The sequence below is a fragment of the Hipposideros armiger genome, unplaced genomic scaffold, assembly GCF_001890085.2.
Source record: "Hipposideros armiger isolate ML-2016 unplaced genomic scaffold, ASM189008v1 scaffold_54, whole genome shotgun sequence".
Lineage (NCBI taxonomy): Eukaryota > Metazoa > Chordata > Mammalia > Chiroptera > Hipposideridae > Hipposideros > Hipposideros armiger.
The window spans coordinates 2,061,243-2,082,939 of record NW_017731404.1 but is presented as its reverse complement, the minus strand read 5'-3'; the positions used below and the strand labels follow the sequence as shown (position 1 = coordinate 2,082,939).

Genomic DNA, 21,697 nt, shown 5'->3' with positions numbered 1-21,697 from the left:
ATCCATTTTGATGCCTGGTCTCTGCGTTTGATGACCTGGTTTGTGGGATTGTTTTATTAAGAAACTGATAAAAAAAACTTTTTCTGGTTTAAAATTGTTAATTTTTTTGATGGTTTAAAACAATTTAGCAATCAAATTTCCTTAAGGAATAATAGATTTGGTCTTGAATGCACATTAATTTGTATCAGAAATGACTGCTAAGTCTGCTGTTATTAGCTAAATGTTATACAGATTATTGGGTGGCAGAGAGGACAGAGGATATTGTCTGTAGTCATGTTTCATAACTAGCAAGAATTCCATCTTGAAGATGAGAAGGCTGATAAGTGTTTCTCAGTGAAATTTCTCTGTGAAATTTCTCTTTTGGCCTCAATTACACTTTGGTTCTTTATATAGAATATTTTGAGACTTCTAAGTTCTGGTAACATATCCAGATTCAGAATTTCTAGGAATTATTGTATGTTTTGGTAGGCTTCACCCTTTTTTTTCCTTCCTTTTTCATAGTTAATGTTGACTTTTGGATTAGAATAATAAATGAGGTAATGTGACATCTTACTACATTTGGATTAGTTGACTTTTTTATTGTGGTTTATAGATGGTAGGGTATTAAAGAGTAACAGCCCTTATTTATTAGAAAAGCAGATTTGCATGTTTTAAATTTTAATTCCTGATGATTTTGTTTTCGCCTTTGTTTTTGGATTTTAGAACTACTTTATATTCTGTAAAATATAGATTATTAAATTGATGATAAATTGTTACCATACTTTATAAGAAACATTTATGCTCTTATTGGAAGACATACGATTTCTCAACCACCCAAGTTTTACTAATTTTATTTTCTTAACCTTTGTTTTTAAGGAACTTGGGAAAAGTGGATCTAAACTTCTTCTTTGATATATTAGGTCACTTAAATAGTTTTTTTATTCCCTCACACACCTACATTTTTTTCATTTTTAAAAGGATCCCCAGAAATCTATAATAGTTAACCATTATTTGCTCTGGTGCTGAGTGCCCAGCTTTCCCCATCTCAGCATTCATTCCATGACCATAAGTGAATGCCTTTGCCCAGGTGTGGTGCTGGCTGAGGGGCAAATTACACAACGATTAGTGTCATAGTTTGAGTAGTATACAGAAACTTTAAAAAATGTTTAAGAATACCATAGCAATGTGTAGGACAGTTCTCAGACAACAAAAGCTGCTTTTCCCTGGCACTCAAAATTATGTGGTAATGATGCTGAAGTGCTGAGCATTTTCTATTTTCAGAGGTTCAACATCACAAGGGGAAAAGCACTTAATCAGAATTGGGGGGCCGGCCGAGTGGCTCAGTTGGTTAAGAGCTCACTCAAGAGTTTGATCTCTGAGCAACAGCGGTTCGATTCCCAGCCCGAGCTGAGTTGCCACTGAGCTGCCAACAGGTGGCAGGATGGCTCAGCTAAGGAAAGGGGGAAAAAAAAAATTAATCAAATTGGGCCAGATTAGACTTATAGCCAATCTATAACAGAAAATGTCCTGTTAAAAATAGAAAAGATCAGAGAGCACTTACTTTGCCTACCTGCTTGAAGTATTCAGAACATGCTAGATACTCACCTTTTTTGTGAGGTTGGACCAGGGTTTTTGATCCTATCATCAGTGGAATTAGTAAATATTAACAAGTTGTACATGTTTTGACTTGACTTAAAATTTTTTTTTCCAATAGAAACTATGTTCCAACTTCCTGTCAACAATCTTGGCAGTTTAAGAAAAGCCCGGAAAACTGTGAAAAAAATACTTAGTGACATTGGGTTGGAATACTGTAAAGAACACATAGAAGTAAGTAGCATGTCATTTTTTAATTTTAACATAACTCAGCTTCTGATTGGTTACTTTGTGTCAGGGGCCAGAATGGTTAATTCTTAGGCATGATTCTGCATTTTGACCACAACATTAGCTTCGCCAGAGCTCTCTCCCTAAAATGGCTTTTCCATCTTTGCATTCTGAAGCAAAAGCAGTTACCATTGAGGCGTACTCACGTCAGACATTTTACTAGATGCTTTAAAAGTATCTCTAAATTCAAATCCTTAAAACAACACCTAGGGGGGTGGAGGTGTAAGAATTTTTATCTCCAATTTACAGATGAGGACACAGTAAGGGAATAGGTCTGCCTCACAGCTTCGCATGGGCAGAGTCTTCCTGTGGGACCAGAGCCTGTCTCATTCTGACACGTCTGACACGCCTCAATGTTCTGGTCGACCTCTGATTGTTGTTGAGGCCTGGTGGTTTGGGTGCTTGCTGTCTCTTTTCTCAGGATTTGAGCATTTGTTGGCCCTTTTGACCCATCATAGACTATTATCTTCCCCTTGTATAACAGTTTGGACTTTACAAACTGGTTTTCTAGCCTTTGTATTCTATGAGCTAGATAATAGCCCTGCAGGATAGCTAGTGCATTGGTCTCCTCCTTTTTCAGGTCTCATTGCTCCAGGTCTTACAGTTAGTTGATCAAAGCCTCTGATTGAAAAGAAATGTTTAAAACTGTTTTCCCCACTAGCCTTTAGTTCCAGCTGGTCAGGGACCATAACTACCTTGTCCATCTGTGTATGCCTAGCACAGTGTGGGCACATATAGGCACTCAGTGAACGGTTGGAGGGAATTGAAAGTAAAAAAGCAGTTTCCTCATTCAACAGGTTTTCTTTTCCTTATTACCACTAATAATAGTCTAGGGCTTATCATGTAGACTGAAGCTTCTCAGACGTGGGCTACTCTCTTAGGTTGTCCCCAGTGTGGGAAGTTCACTCTACTCCCTCTCCAGCCCCTCAGGTTCAGGTACTCTGCCTAGTGAAACAGGGCATTCGCATTGCACTCAGTGGGGTCACCGTCACAAGAATAAGTAATGCAAAGGATAAGGTACCTTTTCTATCCTGTATTCGATTTGTTCCTCCCATTATTATACCCATTATACATAGCCTGAAATTTACATGTACTTGATTTTCCTACACTGAACTGTGAACCTTTTAGGAGCAAGGGGAATTATACCGTAAGACTTTATATCTTCCTAGCCTGGGGGGAAGCAGGCCATTTATTTTTTATATAAGAGTATAAATGTAACATAATACTGTTTCTTTGAATAGCTTGCTTCCTTTTGGGGTTCAGAAATTCTGCGTTTTCTTCCCAGTCCAATCCCCTACCCCACCTGCAATTTTATTTATTGCACAGAACCAGAATATCACATATGTATGTAGTGCTGTAAGTGAACATCACAGCACATTCTAATACTACAACTGAAGAGTTAAAATACTCTAATGAAGGGTACTTTGGTATTAATATGTGGCTAAATTTTTTATTGAATTAGAACTTCCACCGTTTTCCTTGGAAATCTGTCTAACCACTAGGGGAATGTTTGGTTGATATAAAATGCTCAGTGCGACTTCCATATGCCTTTTTGTATTTCCTAAGAGCCTTAAGGCCCCTAGTTTAGTCTTGGTGGGGTTGGTTTTCCAGTGCATCACTCCAACCCTAGTTAAGAGATAGGATATATATGTAAGGTTGGGTAGAGTTGATACCTATATGTTTTTGTAAACTTCTTTCACTGTTTTCTAGGATTTTAAACAGTTTGAACCTAATGACTTTTATTTGAAAAACACTACATGGGAGGATGTAGGACTGTGGGACCCTTCACTTACAAAAAACCAGGTAAGTGGCACAGGAGACATCCCCAAATGGCATCATCCTTGGTATACTCCCTTCTTAGCTCTAGGCCTTTCATAGTAATGGATTGTTTGCACGCAACAGCCTAAAGTGGAAAATGTCAAAATTGATTAGTCTTGCGCCGCATGATGTTTTCGTCAGTAACAGAACTGAATATACAGTGGTGGTCCTGTAAGATTATAATGGAGCTGAAAAAGTTCTCTTGCCCAGTGATGTTGAAGCTGTTGTAAGATTAGTAGTGTAACACATCACTCTCATGTTTGTGGTGATGCTGGTGTAAACAAATTTGTGCTGCCAGTTGTATAAAACGAGCACGTCAAAATTAAAAAAACTATAGCACGTACAATTATGTACAGTAAGTAATATTTGATAATGATCATAAACAACTGTGTTACTGCTTTATATGTTTACTATACTTTTTATTATTTGAGAGTGTACTTCCTACTTACATAAGAAGTTTGCTGTACACTGGATTACACCAGCAGCAGCCTCATACATCTGTTTACAGCATCTCTTGCTTGCATCATTTTCTCTTGTGCTTGATTTCATCTTGTGTTGTTTTGTTCATCATGGCCCCTAAGTGTACAAAATCCACTGCTAATGTTGACAGTAAGAGGCCACATCAAATGATTGACCTGGAAACAAAATTAAGAGTGATTAAGGACTACGAAGGTAGAAAATCGATGATGGTTATTGCTCGGCAGTCAGGCATGTCCCACTCCACCATAGCTACAATCTTGAAGAACAAGAACAAAGGGACGGAAGCTATTAAAAGACCTGCTTCACTGAAGTCAACGACACTAACAAAATTTCGAGAGTGGCCTATATCAGGCATGGAGAAACTTCTAATGATCTGGATTAAAAACCAGACACAGAAGCGTATACCTCTCATCACCATGACGATCACAGCCAAAGCAAAATGTTTGTGATGTGGAAAGGAAAGGCTAGACCCAACTACGATATTGAATTTACTGGTAGCTGTGGGTGGTTTAAAGGATTCAAGAATAAAGTGGGGTAAGTCTGCAAGTGCAGGTGTGAAGGCAGCTTAAGCTGATTGTAGAGGGAAATTACTTGCCAGAGCAAATATTCTATATGGATGAAACCTCCCTATTCTGGAAACAGGTACCTGAAAGGACTTTTCATCCATAAGGAGGCCAAGTCAGTGCCAAGTCTTGGGATAGACAGTCTTGCTTGAGAGCAGTGTTGCAGACAACGTGAAACCCTTTGTGATCTGGCACTGTGAGAACCCCGGGTCTTCAAGCATGTCAGTAAATTCTGCCTGTGTACTACAAAAGCAATGAGAAGTCATGGATGACCCAGCTCCTCTTCCAAGATGCCCTCCTGAATTGTTAACACCAGCGAAATGGACAGGTACTGTTTGGAGAAGAACATACTTTTCAAGATTTTGCTTATTGTTGGTAATGCTCCCGGACATCTTCCTTTTATTGGTCATCTTCATCCCAATAACAAAGTGGTGTTTCTGCCTCCAGTCACCACCTCTTTGATCCAACCAATGGATTCAAGGAGTTACAACAGCTTTTAAGGCCTACTGCCTGAGAAGGACTTTTGCCCAGGCTGTTGCTGCAACTGAGGAAGACACTGACACAATTCTGGAAGGATTACAATATCAATGACTACATAAGAAACTTGCTTGGGCTTGGGCTGATGTTAGCCCAAGGAATGTATGAAAGGCATCTAGAAGAACACACTCAAGAGGTTCATCCATAACTTCAAAGGACTTGCCAAGGATGAAGAGGTTGCAAAACTCAACATGGTTGTGGTTGAGGTGACAAACAACTTTAATCTGGGTCTGGGTAAGGATCACATTGAGGAGCTTCTAGAGGTGGTTCCTGAGGAGTTGTTGAAACTAGAACAGGAACACATATCCGAAGAAGGCAAGAGAAAAGGAAAGTGCCGGAGAAGAAAAAGAACCCCCAAGAAAATGCACAGTGAAATATTTGGCAAAAGCTTTTGGTAGACCTCAGCAAGTTCCTTAAAAAGTTTGAAAATGTGGACCCGGACACCAAAAGGTTCTCATTAGTAGAGATGAACATTCATGGTGGTGTTATCTGCTTAGAAGCAAATCTGTAGTGAAAAAAGCAAACCACCATAGACATATTTCTGAAAAGAGTGACACCTCCTCAAGAAGAGCCTCAGGGCAGGTCTTTCAGGGGGTGTCCCAGAAGAAGGCTTTGTCACCAGAGGCAACAACTGCTCCATGCATGTTATTGCCCCTGAATACCTTCCAGTGGGACAAGATATGGAGGTGAAAGACACTGATATTGATGATGATACTGACCCTGTGTGTCTTCATGTTTAACAGAAAAGTTTTAAAAGTTAAAAAAAAAAAAATAGAGAAAAGCTGCTAGAATTAAGGATATGGAGAAAAAAAATGTGTATAGTTATACAAGGTGCTTTAAGCTAAGTGTTATTACAAAATGTCAGAAAAGTTTTAAAAGTTTATAAAGTAAAAAGTTACAATAAGCTAAGGTTAATTTATTATTGAAGAAAAAGTATTTTATAAATTTAGTGTAGCCTGGGTGTACAGCGTTTAAAGTCTACGGTAGCATACAGTCACGTTCTCCAGGCCTTCACACTCATGTCCCCCAGGCCTTCACACTCGCTCCCCACTCACTCACTGGCTCACCCAGAGAACTTCCAGTCCTGCCAGCTCCATTCATGGTAAGTGCTCTAGACAGGGGTGCCATTTTTTATCTCTTATACCATATTTTTACTGAACCTTTTCTATGTTTGGGTATGTTTAGATACATAATACTTAACCATTGTGTTAAGATTGCCTGTAGTATTCAGTCCAGTACCATGCTGTACAGGCTTGTAGCCTAGGAGCCACAGGCGAGACCATACAGCCTAGGAATGTAGTGCGCTGGACCATCAAAGTTTGTGTAAGTGCGCTCTGCGACGTTCACACGACAAAATCACTTCATGATGCAGTTTTCCAGACGTATCCCGGTTGTTAGGCGACGCATAACTGTATTCCATATTTTCTTAATGTCAGGGAAAGCTAGAAAGAACTTTATGTCTCTTTTGTCATTGAATAAAATTTCAAGTGTAAAACTTAGAGATTTTGTTACTTAAAAGTTCTGAAGCCCATTGTATACCAGCGTGCCACACACCCCTGCCCCAAGTACTTTGGCTCCTATTTCTAAAATGTTCCCTCCAACATTCTGTTCATTTAGGTTATCCATCATTTTTTCTGTGTCTGTGTTGCAGTCCTTGTTTTTTCTGTAGAGGGGAGGATCAGACTTACTTCCATTTAAGTTTTCTTATTACTACCCCAGGAAAAAGTATTAACCAACAGTCTTAAGAGTACAGTACAGAAGCTTTCCAGCAGAACACATTGTTCCGTTTTATGAACCCCAAAGCCTCTATTCTAACACTAAAGAAGGATTGAGCTTTAAGGAAGAGCAAATTATTTCATTTTGATTCAAATCAATATCTAAAACAAAGTAGGTTTCTAGGGAAAAGAGACACCCCCTGGCCAACCTTGTGTTGCACCTGTCTTCATCAAAGGACCAACTACGCAAGTGTGAGTGAACGTAATTCTGGAAGTTACTCTTAGATACCAGTATGTTCTGCGATGCTTTATTGGCTTTCTAACACCATGCGCTCCTTACAGTCTGTAGGACATTTTCTTATTTAACTTCTTAATTTGAATCAAAGCATTACTTCTTTACTTCTTTTGGGACTGCTCTTGGTGAGAAGCAATGGCATGGCTTGTAGAAGGCGGCCTGCTTTTCAAATCAGTTCTTTTGATAAGCAATGAAAAATCTGAATACTACACTGGACTTTGCTCAGAGGGAAAAAAATGTGTGAGGTTTTTGAAGATGTGCCTTTTTTCTATGAAAATTTTTCCATGATGGGAAGGATAAAAGGTATATCTTTATATTTTATTGCCTAATTGTACTACGACACTGTGGGCCCTGAATTTTACCATATAGTAAAGCCGAAGCTTTACTGATTCACAGAAAGTGATTGCACATAATTTATTCTTGTCATTTCTAACTGTAGTATATGTCTTTGGTTTGTCTAAATTTAATCAGCAAATGTGACTCGGGTCTTTTCTAAACAATGAGGGAGAACTTACTTTTATTTATGCTTTAGGACTCAAAAGTATTTAGTTTAAAACAGCTTTCTCATTTGAGTTTATATTACATAAATTTATTTTGCAAAAGAAAAACCAATGCATTAGTTTTGGTTCTAAAGAATAACGTGTCTATTAAAAACAGAGAATGTCTGAACAAAAACTTAGAACCTGTTGTTGCCTATCTGAAGTGGCATTCTGATTCCAGTTTTGTCTTTTCTTTAGGACTATCGGACAAAACCCTTTTGCTGCAGCGCTTGTCCATTTTCTTCAAAATTCTTCTCTGCCTACAAAAGTCATTTCCGGAATGTCCATAGTGAAGACTTTGAAAATAGGATCCTTCTTAATTGCCCCTACTGTACCTTCAATGCCGACAAAAAGACTTTGGAAACACACATTAAAATATTCCATGCTCCGAATGCCAGCGCACCCAGTAGCAGCCTGAGCACTTTGAAAGATAAAAGCAGAAGCGATGGCCTTAAACCTAAACAGGCTGACAGTGTGGAGCAAGCTGTGTATTACTGCAAGAAGTGCACTTACCGAGACCCTCTGTACGAGATCGTTAGGAAGCACATTTACAGGGAACATTTTCAGCATGTGGCAGCACCTTACATAGCAAAGGCCGGTGAAAAATCACTCAATGGTGCCGTCCCCTTAGGCCCAAATGCCCGCGAAGAGGGGAGTATCCACTGCAAACGATGCCTTTTCATGCCAAAGTCCTACGAAGCTTTGGTACAGCATGTCATCGAAGACCATGAACGCATAGGCTATCAGGTCACTGCCATGATTGGCCACACAAACGTGGTAGTTCCCCGCTCCAAACCTTTGATGCTAATTGCTCCCAAACCTCAAGAGAAGAAGGGCATGGGACTCCAATCTAGAATTGGTTCCCTTGCTTCCGGAAATGTCCGGTCTTTGCCATCACAGCAGATGGTGAATCGACTCTCAATACCAAAGCCTAACTTAAATTCTACAGGAGTCAACATGATGTCCAATGTTCACCTACAGCAGAACAACTATGGAGTCAAGTCTGTAGGCCAGGGCTACGGCGTTGGCCAGTCAATGCGATTGGGTCTAAGCGGCAACGCCCCAGTTTCCATCCCTCAGCAGTCTCAGTCTGTGAAGCAGTTGCTTCCAAGTGGAAATGGGAGATCATACGGGCTTGGGTCGGAGCAGAGGTCCCAGGCACCAGCGAGATACTCTCTGCAGCCTGCTAATGCCTCTTCTCTCTCGTCAGGCCAGTTAAAGTCTCCTTCCCTCTCCCAGTCACAGGCATCCAGAGTATTAGGTCAGTCCAGTTCCAAACCTCCTGCAGCTGCCACGGGCCCTCCCCCAGCCAATACTTCCTCAACTCAAAAGTGGAAAATATGTACAATCTGTAATGAGCTTTTTCCTGAGAATGTCTATAGTGTGCACTTCGAAAAAGAACACAAAGCTGAGAAAGTCCCAGCAGTAGCCAACTACATTATGAAAATACACAATTTTACTAGCAAATGCCTCTACTGTAATCGCTATTTGCCCACAGATACCCTGCTCAACCATATGTTAATTCATGGTCTGTCTTGTCCATATTGCCGTTCAACTTTCAATGATGTGGAAAAGATGGCGGCACACATGAGGATGGTTCACATTGATGAAGAGATGGGACCTAAAACAGATTCTACTTTGAGTTTTGATTTGACATTGCAGCAGGGTAGTCACACTAACATTCACCTCCTTGTAACCACATACAACCTAAGGGATGCCCCAGCTGAGTCTGTTGCTTACCATGCCCAAAATAACCCTCCAGTCCCTCCAAAGCCACAGCCAAAAGCTCAGGAAAAGGCAGATATCCCTGTTAAAAGTTCACCTCAAGCTGCAGTGCCCTATAAAAAAGATGTCGGGAAAACCCTTTGCCCTCTTTGCTTTTCAATCCTAAAAGGACCCATATCTGATGCACTTGCACATCACTTACGAGAGAGGCACCAGGTTATTCAGACGGTTCATCCGGTGGAGAAAAAGCTCACCTACAAATGTATCCATTGCCTTGGTGTGTATACCAGCAACATGACCGCCTCCACTATCACTCTGCATCTGGTGCACTGCAGGGGCGTTGGAAAGACCCAGAATGGCCAGGATAAGACAAATGCACCCTCTCGGCTTAATCAGTCACCGGGACTGGTACCTGTGAAGCGCACTTACGAGCAAATGGAGTTCCCCTTGCTGAAAAAGAGAAAGTTAGAGGATGATAGCGACTCACCCAGCTTCTTTGAAGAGAAGCCTGAGGAGCCTGTTGTTTTAGCTTTAGACCCCAAGGGTCATGAAGACGATTCTTATGAAGCCAGGAAAAGCTTCCTAACAAAGTATTTCAACAAACAGCCCTATCCCACCCGGAGAGAGATTGAGAAGCTGGCGGCCAGTTTATGGTTGTGGAAGAGCGACATTGCTTCCCATTTTAGTAACAAGAGGAAGAAGTGTGTCAGGGACTGTGAGAAGTACAAGCCTGGTGTGTTACTGGGCTTCAACATGAAAGAGTTAAACAAAGTTAAGCATGAGATGGATTTTGATGCTGAGTGGCTGTTTGAAAATCATGATGAGAAAGATTCCAGAGTCAACGCTAGTAAAACTGCTGACAAAAAGCTCAACCTTGGGAAGGAAGATGACAGTTCCTCCGACAGTTTCGAAAATTTGGAAGAAGAATCCAATGGAAGTGGTAGCCCTTTTGACCCTGTTTTTGAAGTTGAGCCTAAAATCCCTAATGATAATCCGGAGGAGCACATACCGAAGGTAATTTCTGAGGATGCTTTAGAATCTGAGGAGAAGCTAGACCAAAAAGACGAGGATGGTTCAAAGTATGAAACTATTCATTTGACTGAGGAACCAACCAAACTAACGCATGATGCCTCTGATAGTGAGGTTGACCAAGATGACGTGGAATGGAAAGATGGTGCTTCTCCATCGGAGAGCGGCCCTGGTTCCCAGCAAATGTCAGACTTTGAGGACAACACAAGCGAAATCAAACCAGGAACCTGGTCCGATGAGTCTTCCCAGAGTGAAGATGCAAGGAGCAGTAAGCCAGCTGCCAAAAAAAAGGCTACCATGCAAGGTGACAGACAGCAGTTGAAATGGAAGAATAGTTCCTATGGAAAAGTTGAAGGGTTTTGGTCCAAGGACCAGTCACAGTGGAAGAATGCATCTGAAAATGACGAGCGCTTATCCACCCCACAGATTGAGTGGCAGAATAGCACAATTGACAGTGAGGACGGGGAGCAGTTTGACAACATGACTGATGGAGTAGCTGAGCCAATGCATGGCAGCTTAACGGGAGTTAAACTGAGCAGCCAGCAGGCATAAGTGCCTGGTGCCCTGGCATCAGTGACATGCTGCAGCCTGGAACTCTGTGCTCCTTTTAGTCTGACTGCAAAGCTCTATTCTAACTGGTACTGCCTTCTGCGTGCTGGGTCATCAGGCTGTGGGGACAGGTGGCCACTGCAATCCCAATGGTTATTTCTATGACACGTGATTGGTTTAATTCCGAACTTGTGGCAGACACCGTAACTAAATGTGAATAAGCTGGTGGCTCACGAATGCACATGAGGAAAAGCAGAGGTTTATTTTATCTGCCTTCTCAACATTTCTTTCCCTCTGTAAAATGTTTGGTGGGATGTCATTGAGAAGCGTTATCCTGATTTACATGGTAGTGTAGGGCCAACACACAAGCTACCAGTCCAATGTGTATAGTAGACTTTGGGGAAAATTGATTTTTTTTTCATGTATTCATTCTGAATAGTTGAAATGTATATTTGTACAGTCTTTTAGACCTATTCAAGTGATGCTGATATTGTTATTGTGTACCCATCATAGATTTGTTTCTTTTCTCAGTGTTGCCCTTGCTGTGTATTAAACGCCATATCTAGTTGACCTAGCAAAGCTTGAAATTATGCTAGTATGAACCTTCGGACAGACTTAGTTTTTGCACATAACCTTGTACAATCTTGCAACAGAGGCCAGCCACATAAGATATATATCTGGACTCTCTTGTATTATAGAATTTTTTCTTGTTCTGAATATCCTTGACATTACAGCTGACAAAACAAAAACTGGTATTTCAGATCTGTTTTCTGAAATCTTTTAAGCTAAAAATCACATGCAAGAATTGACTTTGCAGCTACTAATTTTGACACCTTTTAGATCTGTATGAAAGTGTGTTGTGTTGAAGCAGCAAACCAACGAGTGCTGCATTTTGGATATTTAGTTTTATCTTTAGTTAAACGCCACCTGGTGTATTCATTTATACCATCTAATATATGACACACTGTTGTAGTTTGTATAATTTTGTGATCTTTATTTCCCTTTGTATTCATTTTAAGCATCTAAATAAATTGCTGTATTGTGCTTAATGTAAATATTTGCTTTATTACACATTACAGTTGTGTGTGCCCATTATGTCTTGTGCCAGTTGATGCCATGGCTCCCTTTCGTCAGAGATGGAAGCCACAGCCGCTGAGGAAACTTGTGGAAGACCAAGATCTGCTATGGGCATAAAGAATGCTTTCTTTCAAGGCACCTGTTACAAATTTTTTGGTTTTATTTGATCTTTTTCTTTTTTAACTGCTAAAATAAACATCCTTGAGTTTTTCAGTTCCCCTTTTGTTAAGGAGCAGAGCCTGCTTATATATATGTAAATGTCTCAATGATAAAAGGATGTAAACAAATTGGCATTAATTTGCAAGCAGAATCTTAATGCCCTGATGTTCTTTCTTCTAAATGAAGTAAATGTTAGTTTTCACCTTAATGGGAACAATTGTACTAAACAGGCAAGTACTCTCTTTTGTTATAACTCTTACCATCTTGCTACTAAGAAAAAGGCTTTGGAGATCACACGTTGGGAGGGCTTTCAAGATGGAAGAAGCTGGTATGTTTATGATGCATAGGTGCCCAAGAGCAACTCACACTAGAGAACGGGAAGTTACAAGATGGCCAGTCAGGCCGCTTCCAGCAGTTATAACAATGATGGGATCCTCCCATCCATGTAGAGGGCAGAGGCTGGTCAGTCACCTCTCAGGTGGCCTGAAGAGTTACAGAGTGGCTGGTTTCCATAATTTCTCTTTCCACAAGGTTTGTCCTGTTAATGCTTTTGTTACCTGACAGTAGAAATTTGACCAGCCTTCCCCTAAAATCTTGTCATGCTACTCAAAAACAATACAGGAGAAGAAAGCGCAGGAATAGAATCTTCAGGGTGTTAGGGGCTAACGTGGAGCTATTTAATTCTGTTCTACAGTTAGGCTATAAGTTCTGTGAACACCAGCTAATATTTAGGACAGGATGTCCCCAAATACCAAATCAGAAAAACGTGTTGAGAAGGTCTTTTACTTGAGATCAGTAATACCAGCTGAAGTGAAGCCATCTCACATTTGTTTTGAAATTACTCTGCCTAATTAACAGGTGGGAAGAAGTTGGCCTGTACTTAGGAGTCCCACATGGAGTACTAATGAGAGACTTGTGCAAAATAGTGTGTGGGGTGGTTCCTGGCTGGACATTTGAGCAGAGGCACGGGTACACTTCCTTGCTAAGGTGTGGGAGTGAACCTTGTTGGCATTCAGAAAAGAGTTTAGCCACCTAAGAATTGGAAATGAAGATTCCCAAATAGAAATGTTGCAGAAGCCCTAAAAGTGTCTCAATAAAAGCCGTTTTAAAAGAATGTTGTTGCTACTGTTTGCTTTTGGAATAACCTGGAAATAAAAGCTGTGGCAAACTGCCAGCTTCTAATTAGAGAATATAAACTATAGATTGAGAAATTCCGTAGATTTTAACAAAGAGCATAACTCCAGGGGACTTTTCTTTTTGCCCTTCCCACTCTTGTGGCCGTGAGTTCCAGAGTCCGACTAGCACTGGTTTCCCCTGGCACACCAAAGCACTGTCTGTCCCATCTCTGGCTCCCTGTCATTGAGCAGTTACAGGGCCCCTATCAAACAGCTCTTTGTCTCCTCTTAAGACCCAACCAGAAAAGGATCTCTTCTTATTACCCTGTAGCTCGTTTGGCCCACGTGCCTGCCCATTTGTAAAAATGCATACTTTCAATAGAGAAAATGAGCGTCCGGTCTGAAAACCATCTAGACAAGATAGGGGCGTGCCCCATCTGAAACACTTCACTAGAAGCCATTAATTAAACTTGATTTTGCCAAGTGGGTACTGCCACAGAAAGGGGTGTTTCCCCTATCTTGAATACAGGCTGCCACTACCAAACTCCCTCCAGATGGGGCCCCCAAATGATCTTTGGGTGATTCTATGTCACTAAAGCTTGAGAACCACTTAGCTTGAATGATGGGCAGTATTCATCAACAGTTGAGTAGGACTTACCGAATAGATGGGATTTCACAGAGCATCAGGTGAGCCTTCTACCCCTCCCACAATGGTCTTACCTACCCACTGTGACCCCACTTCTAACCCACCCTGTTTGCTCATTGGGTCGGTATCAATTGCAGGCATGTTTCATCAGGGTCATGTGAAAACTCATACTAAACCCCCAGAAGACAAAAGGAAGAGGCTACTCCCATCATGCTGAAGTGATGTTCCAACAAATCAATTGGCCATTGTGAGGTGTTCTAGAAAAAGACTTTCAGCTGAGATGACAGTCAAGTTAGAAAATAAAAACAAGGTGTTCTCTACCAACTACTGAAAGTTTTGCTTGAAAGCATCCAAACTCGCACCAAAGGAGGGTCACCATTTAGTAATGCTTTGCATCCTGCTGCTGTTCCATCAACTTACTCCACTTGAACGTTCACTGTAACTTGAATCTAGTGCAATTACAACTTAAGTGGGGGCTGTGTTCAGAAATCTGCATGTAAGGTGAAAGGTGCATATCCTAAAAATTGAAGTCATAATTTCGAAGAGCTCCAGCTAAGAAAGACACAAGATGGAAGACCCGTGGTCATTTCCAGGACGTGCTCTGAATGGAAAAGGGCAGAATCTTCTCTATTTAAATGAGTTTTTTGCAAGTGTACATTTTTCAGAGTACAATGTTCATCGGTAATACAAACCAACCCCTCCCACCACACCCCCCAGTACAGCATCAGAACTCAAGTGTACAGCCATTTAAACCTACACTGGTTTTGGCAATAAAAACCTTCCTGTGCCCTTATGTCTTATTACTAAGTGAAGCACATTGGCTATCCTAATAGGCAAGTTGTTCACCTTTTAGAAACTAAGCAAGAGGCTAGAAAATAGCAGGGCTTTTCCAGTGTACTTGATGTAAGCACTGTATTGGCTGCCATCTCTCTCGACGGGGGCAGAAAAGGGACAGCTGTGTAAGTGAAGCAGCCATCTGGAAGTCCAGGAATTAAAAGTAAAGACCCTGCCTCGGAGGCCGCTGCATCTGCCAGCACAATCACGCAGGCTTCCCTGAGAAGAGGGAGCTGAGCAGCTCCAACAGCCCTGTCCACCCAGGAGGGGACATGCAGCCCAGAGGCACCTTTCCTAGGAGTGGGACCTCCTTCCTAAAACCTGCCTGGAGCTCAGCACACAGCCTGAGCGCACATTTAACCAAATACTCTCAAGTTCCTGGGACTGGCTGTAGATGTAGGCTACTCGATCCCGAGATCCTTTGAGTCCTCACATCAACGCTGCCACTCCCCCCAAATAAAAGTCCTGTTAAAGGGAGGATTAGCTCCGGGTTTTAGGACCAAAAGGTGCCGAGAAGCTAGCTTGTCCCAAGATCCCCAGCTGGGACAAAGGAGATGCCAGCTTGGACCCAGGCCGCCTGGGTCCACAGCCACTAGAATTCCCAGCCACACCATGCAGCCTTGATCTTGGCTAAAGACTCGCCTCTTGAGAAAGGCTTTCTCTGCTATGAATGCAAAGACACTTGAGCCCCAGTCCCCAAACCAATACATCATACTTTCCCTGACACAGCGTTTCCAAACCACACTCATTCACACTGCCGTCTTCCTCATTTTTGCCACATCTGCCTAACAACTGCTTTATGTACTTAGTATGTTTCAACTCCCCTTTAAAAAAAATGGGGGGGGGGTGGAGGAAACTGTCTCTACACAAAAAGGACAACCAGTACTATTTGCCACTCACGAAGGCTTCCATAAAAGTAAAGACAAACATGATACCCCATTGTTGCCACCTGGGATTGCTTGCTGAAAGCTGTGAGCCTGAGACTTGCTCTGTTAAAAAGGAAACTGCAGGGCACACCAGCATCCCAATGAGACTCTCCTTGGCCCAGGCAAGACTGAAAGAATTGGATGAGCCTTGTCTCAGGGACTTGTTGAGTCCTATTGCATGCCGGTGGCCCCAGCCTGGGCTCCGGCTCAGAGCGCTTCCCAGGGAAGGAAGACTGTGATTCCCTCATTCTCTTTACCTGGCTTTAGACTCCTTTTATATGAAACAAGATTCTCACTGGCAGATCACAGGAACTCCAACTCAGACTGGGCTTAATAAAGGGGACACACAGTTAAGTGGCTGTGCCCGAGTGGGGCAAGCTGCTCGGTGACACCAGCAAGGGCTCAGGTCCTCTGTCCTTCTGACACCCATGTGGTCACCTTCATTGTAGGCAGGCGCCCTGGTGTTCATCAGGTGCTTCTATTCACCTTCCATGAGAGAGGGTTTCCCCTCTCACTATTGAACGGGAGCCCTAAACTCGGAACCAATGAGACCATTCCAGAAGCAGTTTCTGTGGCTGCGGGGCTTAGGCCAGTGCTCTTAGTCTCTGAGCTAGAATTACGTTGATTAGCTTAGACCAGTCCGCATCCATGTCTGGAGCTGGGGTGGAATCAATTCAACCCAAACCGGAAACCAACTCAAACCCAGCTCCACACCCCGCTCAGGAAGGCGTGAGGCAGATGTTGAGGCCACTTCACTTTTCAAATGAAACCTCGGGCAGCATGGAAAACAGAAAGAAGGTGCAGTTGTTAGGATTGAGGAAAAGGAGCACATCCTTGAAAAGCCTCTTGACTGCTCTTTGAAAGCACTGGGCCCCAGCCCCAGGCGCATACAAAGTCACCTGGGAAGCACTGAAGCCTAGCCGAGCCGAGGACCCTGCCCCCAGGGCCTCTGCTGTAACAGTCTGGGGTGACCCAGCTGACACCAGCGTGCAGCCAAGACTGAGAACCACCATTTCAGACACATACACAAGAGAACGTGGGCTGCAGTGTGAGCCTTGCCCTGATGCCTGTATTTGCCGCCAGTGGTTTCCTGTGTAAGACCATTTTCTCTATTGCCCCACTCAACAAACACCTGTGAGACAGCCTAAGCACCCCCATCTCTACACTCAGAGGTGTCACCTGTGTGTAGAAAACAACTTTACGTGTGCAAGCTAGTGCCCTCATGTCTCCACTTCGCCGGGGGCAACGAGACCATGGGCCTAAACAGACACTTGACTCCCTGGCTGGTGTCACCACTGCAGCCACACTCGGCTCCTGGATATGCCAACAGAAGAAAAGCACCTACCTTGTTCTCGGGGCGCTTCGCCAGGTCTCCCTCTCCTCCGCCTCGGGCTCGGCTCTCCCAGAACAGTGGTGCTGATGAAATGCTCCTGTTACATTGAATGGAGTGGCTCCTTGGAAGACGCAATGAGGAAGTCCTTCCGGGTAAAGGGGCCGGCCTCCAGCACTCAGGCTGGGATGGTTTGGTTCTTCAGGGGAACCATGTGTTTATCCTGACCAAATGCATCTGTCTGCTGCAGTCCTCTCCTTAACTGCTGCCTCAAACTCACATCATGTGTAGCCAGTGAAGCCATACTCACCACAAGTCCCGGTAAAGGAGACAGAGGCACGCCTCCAACCCCACTAGCCCTCCCCAGTGGCTTACAAGCCTGAAATGCATCCAGCCAATAATTACTGATAAGAACTTTAATGCTTTTGAATCGACAGCGAGCCCATAGGACTCACAGAGGAAATTCTGTGACAGCTGCTCAGAGCCAGAATTCCTCTGAATCCTTCCAAACTCAAAGATGGTTGTGCTCTTGACCGTAAGACAAAGTGTGGTTTTGCTTTAATATGGGGAGGAAAATGCCCTGATGCCTCCAGCTGCCTGGGTCAACAGATCATCTCCAGAGAGTAGGTAAGCCGGTAAGTAGACACCTGTGGGTGTGTCTGCCCAGCCTCCAACCCTCCTCTCTGAGAACGCCCCTCTCCACCCCAAGAAGAGCTTTTATCATGATGTTGGATTTTGTCCAATGCTTTTTCTGCATCTTTGGAGGGGATCACATGGTTTTTTACCTTTCTTAATCATGTGTTACATTGGTTGACTTTCAGATGTTAAACCAACCTTGCATTCATAAGAGAGGTCCCACTGGGTTGTGGTGTATAATCGTTTCTGTATGCTGCTGGACTCAGTCTAATATTTTGTTGAGGACTTTTGCACCTATATTCATGAGGGATATTGGTCTGTAGTTTTCTTATGATGTCTTTGTCTAATGTGGTATCAGTCACCCCCAAAAGGAGAGCTATGGAAAGCACACACTTCTATAGGGACACCCCACCTGGGGAATTTGGGGTTGGGGCACAGAGATACTTGCTCGTCACTGCTTGAACTGCCATCCTCCACCCAGCTGCATTTCTTCACATATCCTGGGAGTAAGTTTCAAGGGTCTCAAATGCAGATGCCCACACAGACTACGCAGGTAAAATAAATTAGTGAAATAAGTTGGCTACAAGAGAAACCTGGAGAGCACGGCCCCTCTACAGCGACTCAGCTTTAGCTCATGGTTGCCAGGGAAGAACATGAGCCCAGTATGGCCAGGTATTCCCGTGTTTGAAGAGAAACTGGGAATCCATTCTTTATCTTGACTGTCCTAATTTTTAATTGCTGGCAACTGATTTCGATTGGATTTTTGAATAGGCCAACACCAAGATATCAAAAAGCATGCAAAAGTAAAAAGTGAAAAGCCCACATCCCACCCAAAACAGATATTCACTGTTCTCAAGTTTCTGTTCATCCTTCCAGAGAATTATAATGCCTACCTTGCTCACTTGCTCACTTGCTCACACAGATGGAATACCATGTACATTTTTATGCACTTTGGTTTTTCACATCTTGGTGATATGTCCACACCAATTCATAAATGGCTCCTGATCCATTTTTACAAGTTCATGAGATTCCACCCAACCATGTATGTATGGACTACTGTAACTGTCCTTTTTTTTTTTTTTTCATACTGGAACTTATGGCAAATGTAACTGTCCCATATTGATGGACATGTGCGTTCTCACCAATCTTTTCTTATTCTGATCAGAGCACGATGAATAACCTTTTGCATTTACCATTTCTCTCGTGTGTGTATGTTGGGAGATTTGATCCCTAAGGGTGGTATTATTAGGTTCAAGGGTATATATTGGGTTGTTGGAAAAGTCATGATGTATTTTTTCTATGTTTTTCGTTGCAAAAATGCATCATGACTTTTCCGACAAACGTTAGAAAATACATTTCTAACATTGATAGGTACTCCATGACAATGGCTCCCCACCAATGTATGAGAATGCACGTTTTATTCAAAATTTCATCCATGGTGCCATCAAAACATTTCATTTTTGCCAGCTTGCTAAGAGTGAAAGCTGAGTAATTTCAATCTTGTTTCATACTTACTGGTATAGATTGTGGTTGAGTCTTTTTCAAATGTTGAAAAGCCTTTTGCATTTTCTTTTCTGTGAAATGCCTGTTCATATCCTTTGCTCATTTTTCTAATTTTTTGTCTCATATTTCTCCATAGGAGCTGTTTCTACATTAGGGAGATTATCCCTTTGTGATACAAGCTGCAAATATACATTTTCCTGTTTGTCATTTGTCTTTTTGGTCATTTGCCTTTTGAATTTGCTTAGGATGTTGTTTTGTTTGGTGGTGTTTTTGTTTTGTTTTTTTGGTTGAGTTTTGTTTGTTTTTGCCATGCAGAGGATTTAAATGTTTTTATATAATCAATTTTACCTATCTTTTATGGCTTCTGGATTTTGTATGATTCTCTAATGTTTCTGCCCCCTTATAAATTCATTTTATACATTTAACTCCTCCTTAATCCGTTTGGAATTTTGGAACGTTTCCTGGCGTTCAGAGTGAGGTATGGAGCTCACTTTATCTTTTCCAGATGGTTACCCAGTTGTCTCAACATGAAAACAATTTAAAAACAGTTCAGGGCAAACCACACATTTCTGTCAGCCTGTGGGCCATCGTCCTGAACCCTCTTGCTTTGACAGACATGGTTCATATCCACTGGGGAAGTGGGAGGTGACTGACCGAGGGACCTGGTTCTTACGAAAATTCGCAGTGGCCTTTTCACTGGCATCCCTGTCCAACAACCGTCACAAAATAAAGAAAAAAGGCTGCCCTTTCCTAGGCTACAAAGTGACCATTGCAACGGGCTCTGGGGCCTGCTCAAGCCGGTGGTCAGGGCTTTCATTTACTTGACAAGGACTAAGTCAGGCACTTGCTTTAAAGAGGATGCCCATCAGGTCAGCTGGCACAAGGACAGGGCCTCCAGCAGCTCAGAGGACCGAGGTCAGGCATTCTCGGCAGGCTCTGTGTCCTGGTCTTCCCTCCTGCAGGGGTCTCCAAGTGTCCCTAAAAATTCATGGCACTGCAACTCCCAGGGAACTTGGGATGACCAATTCTAGTTCATTGGTCACCTTTTCCCCATAGATGTTCTTGGGGGCTAAAAGAATCCACTGACAGAGAAACCCAGAGACAGCTAGCTGGACTTTAGGCAGCTCTCACTCTTCATGACCTGTTCTTACTCTGAAATTTAAGGACAATTCCTAAGTCTCTCGCTGTTGAGGCTCTTGAATGCCACAGGTCAACTGAGAAACACAGCCCAGTCACCGTAACAGCAGCCACCTCTTGTCCAGTGCCCATCGCCAGGCCCTGAGCCAACCACTCAGGCAGGTCATCTCATTGCATCCTCACAACTGCCCAAAAGGCAGGTACCATTATTCTCTGCATTTTACTGAGGAGGAGGCTGGGCTCAGAGAAGGTATGCAACTAGCCCAGGGTCACACAGCTGAGGCATACAGGGGATGATGGTGCCACCCAGACAGGCTGACCACAGAGCCTATAAGTTCTTAGCCTTGGTCCTGCGGGTCTCTATTTTAGGACATTTAAGTTACTGGGACTGGATTACGTGACACTCCCTTTCACCCCTCCCTGGTTCAGGCTCTGGAGGGAGGCGGAAGCCTGGGCCTCTCCAGCAATCAACATACGCTTGGCCGTCCGGAAATTGGTGTCCTCACCACTTGTCTGAAAAATTAACTTTCCACAGAATCTATGCTCTCCCTGAGAAGACTGGGGCACAGCGATTATCTAGCCTCCTTCATTAAAAACAGTTGCAATCAATATGACGCAGCCATGAGAATCAACGATCTGCAGCAACAGGGAAGCCCCCACAGGCACAGTGTCAGCCAGGGAAGCCGGACACAAAGATGACACACCGTGTGCACAGCCTCCCCTCACCCTCCAGACCACAGAGGGCAGAAGCCAGCGACACCATCTGCACTGCTAGATGTCGGGGTGGTGCTGGCTTGGGCTGGGGGTCAGGCACTGCCTGGAAGGGAGCAGGGGGGCTTCTGGGTGCTGACCACATTTGTGTGGGGGTTTCTCCATCTCGGGGAGGGTTAAACGGATGTGTTCCGCTTGTGGAAACTCGGTGAACCGTTCACCTTGGTGCACCTTGCTGAATGTAAATCAGACTTCCATAATTTAAAATAAATTATAAAAATCTTTTATGAAAATTTACAGAAATGATCTGCACAGAACAATGTCGGCTCTTCTTGAAACCAGGGTCCACCTATAGCTTTTCATTCCAAAAATCGTCCTAACATTGGCAAGACTCAACTTTTGGCAGCTGTCATCCCTGATACGTTAATTAGATTTCCTTGAGATTCTAATGCAAGTCTGCTGTTCAGGGGATCAGGGGTGTGTGTGTGTGTGTGTGTGTGTGTGTGTGTGTGT

General features: G+C 43.0%; 1 protein-coding gene across 3 annotated transcripts in view; it reads left to right on the top strand.

Moving 5' to 3' along the window:
• ADNP (activity dependent neuroprotector homeobox) overlaps positions 1-13,460 on the top strand; it is a 34,751-nt gene extending 21,291 nt beyond the window's left edge. For all 3 annotated transcript variants that reach the window (XM_019640929.1, XM_019640930.1, XM_019640928.1), the window contains 3 exons: positions 1,694-1,806; positions 3,571-3,663; positions 8,006-13,460. In XM_019640929.1, coding sequence (XP_019496474.1) covers positions 1,699-1,806; positions 3,571-3,663; positions 8,006-11,113 — 3,309 coding nt within the window. In that variant the 5' untranslated portion in view covers positions 1,694-1,698 and the 3' untranslated portion in view covers positions 11,114-13,460. The remainder of the gene's footprint in view (positions 1-1,693; positions 1,807-3,570; positions 3,664-8,005) is intronic.
• Positions 13,461-21,697: the final 8,237 nt, after the last annotated feature.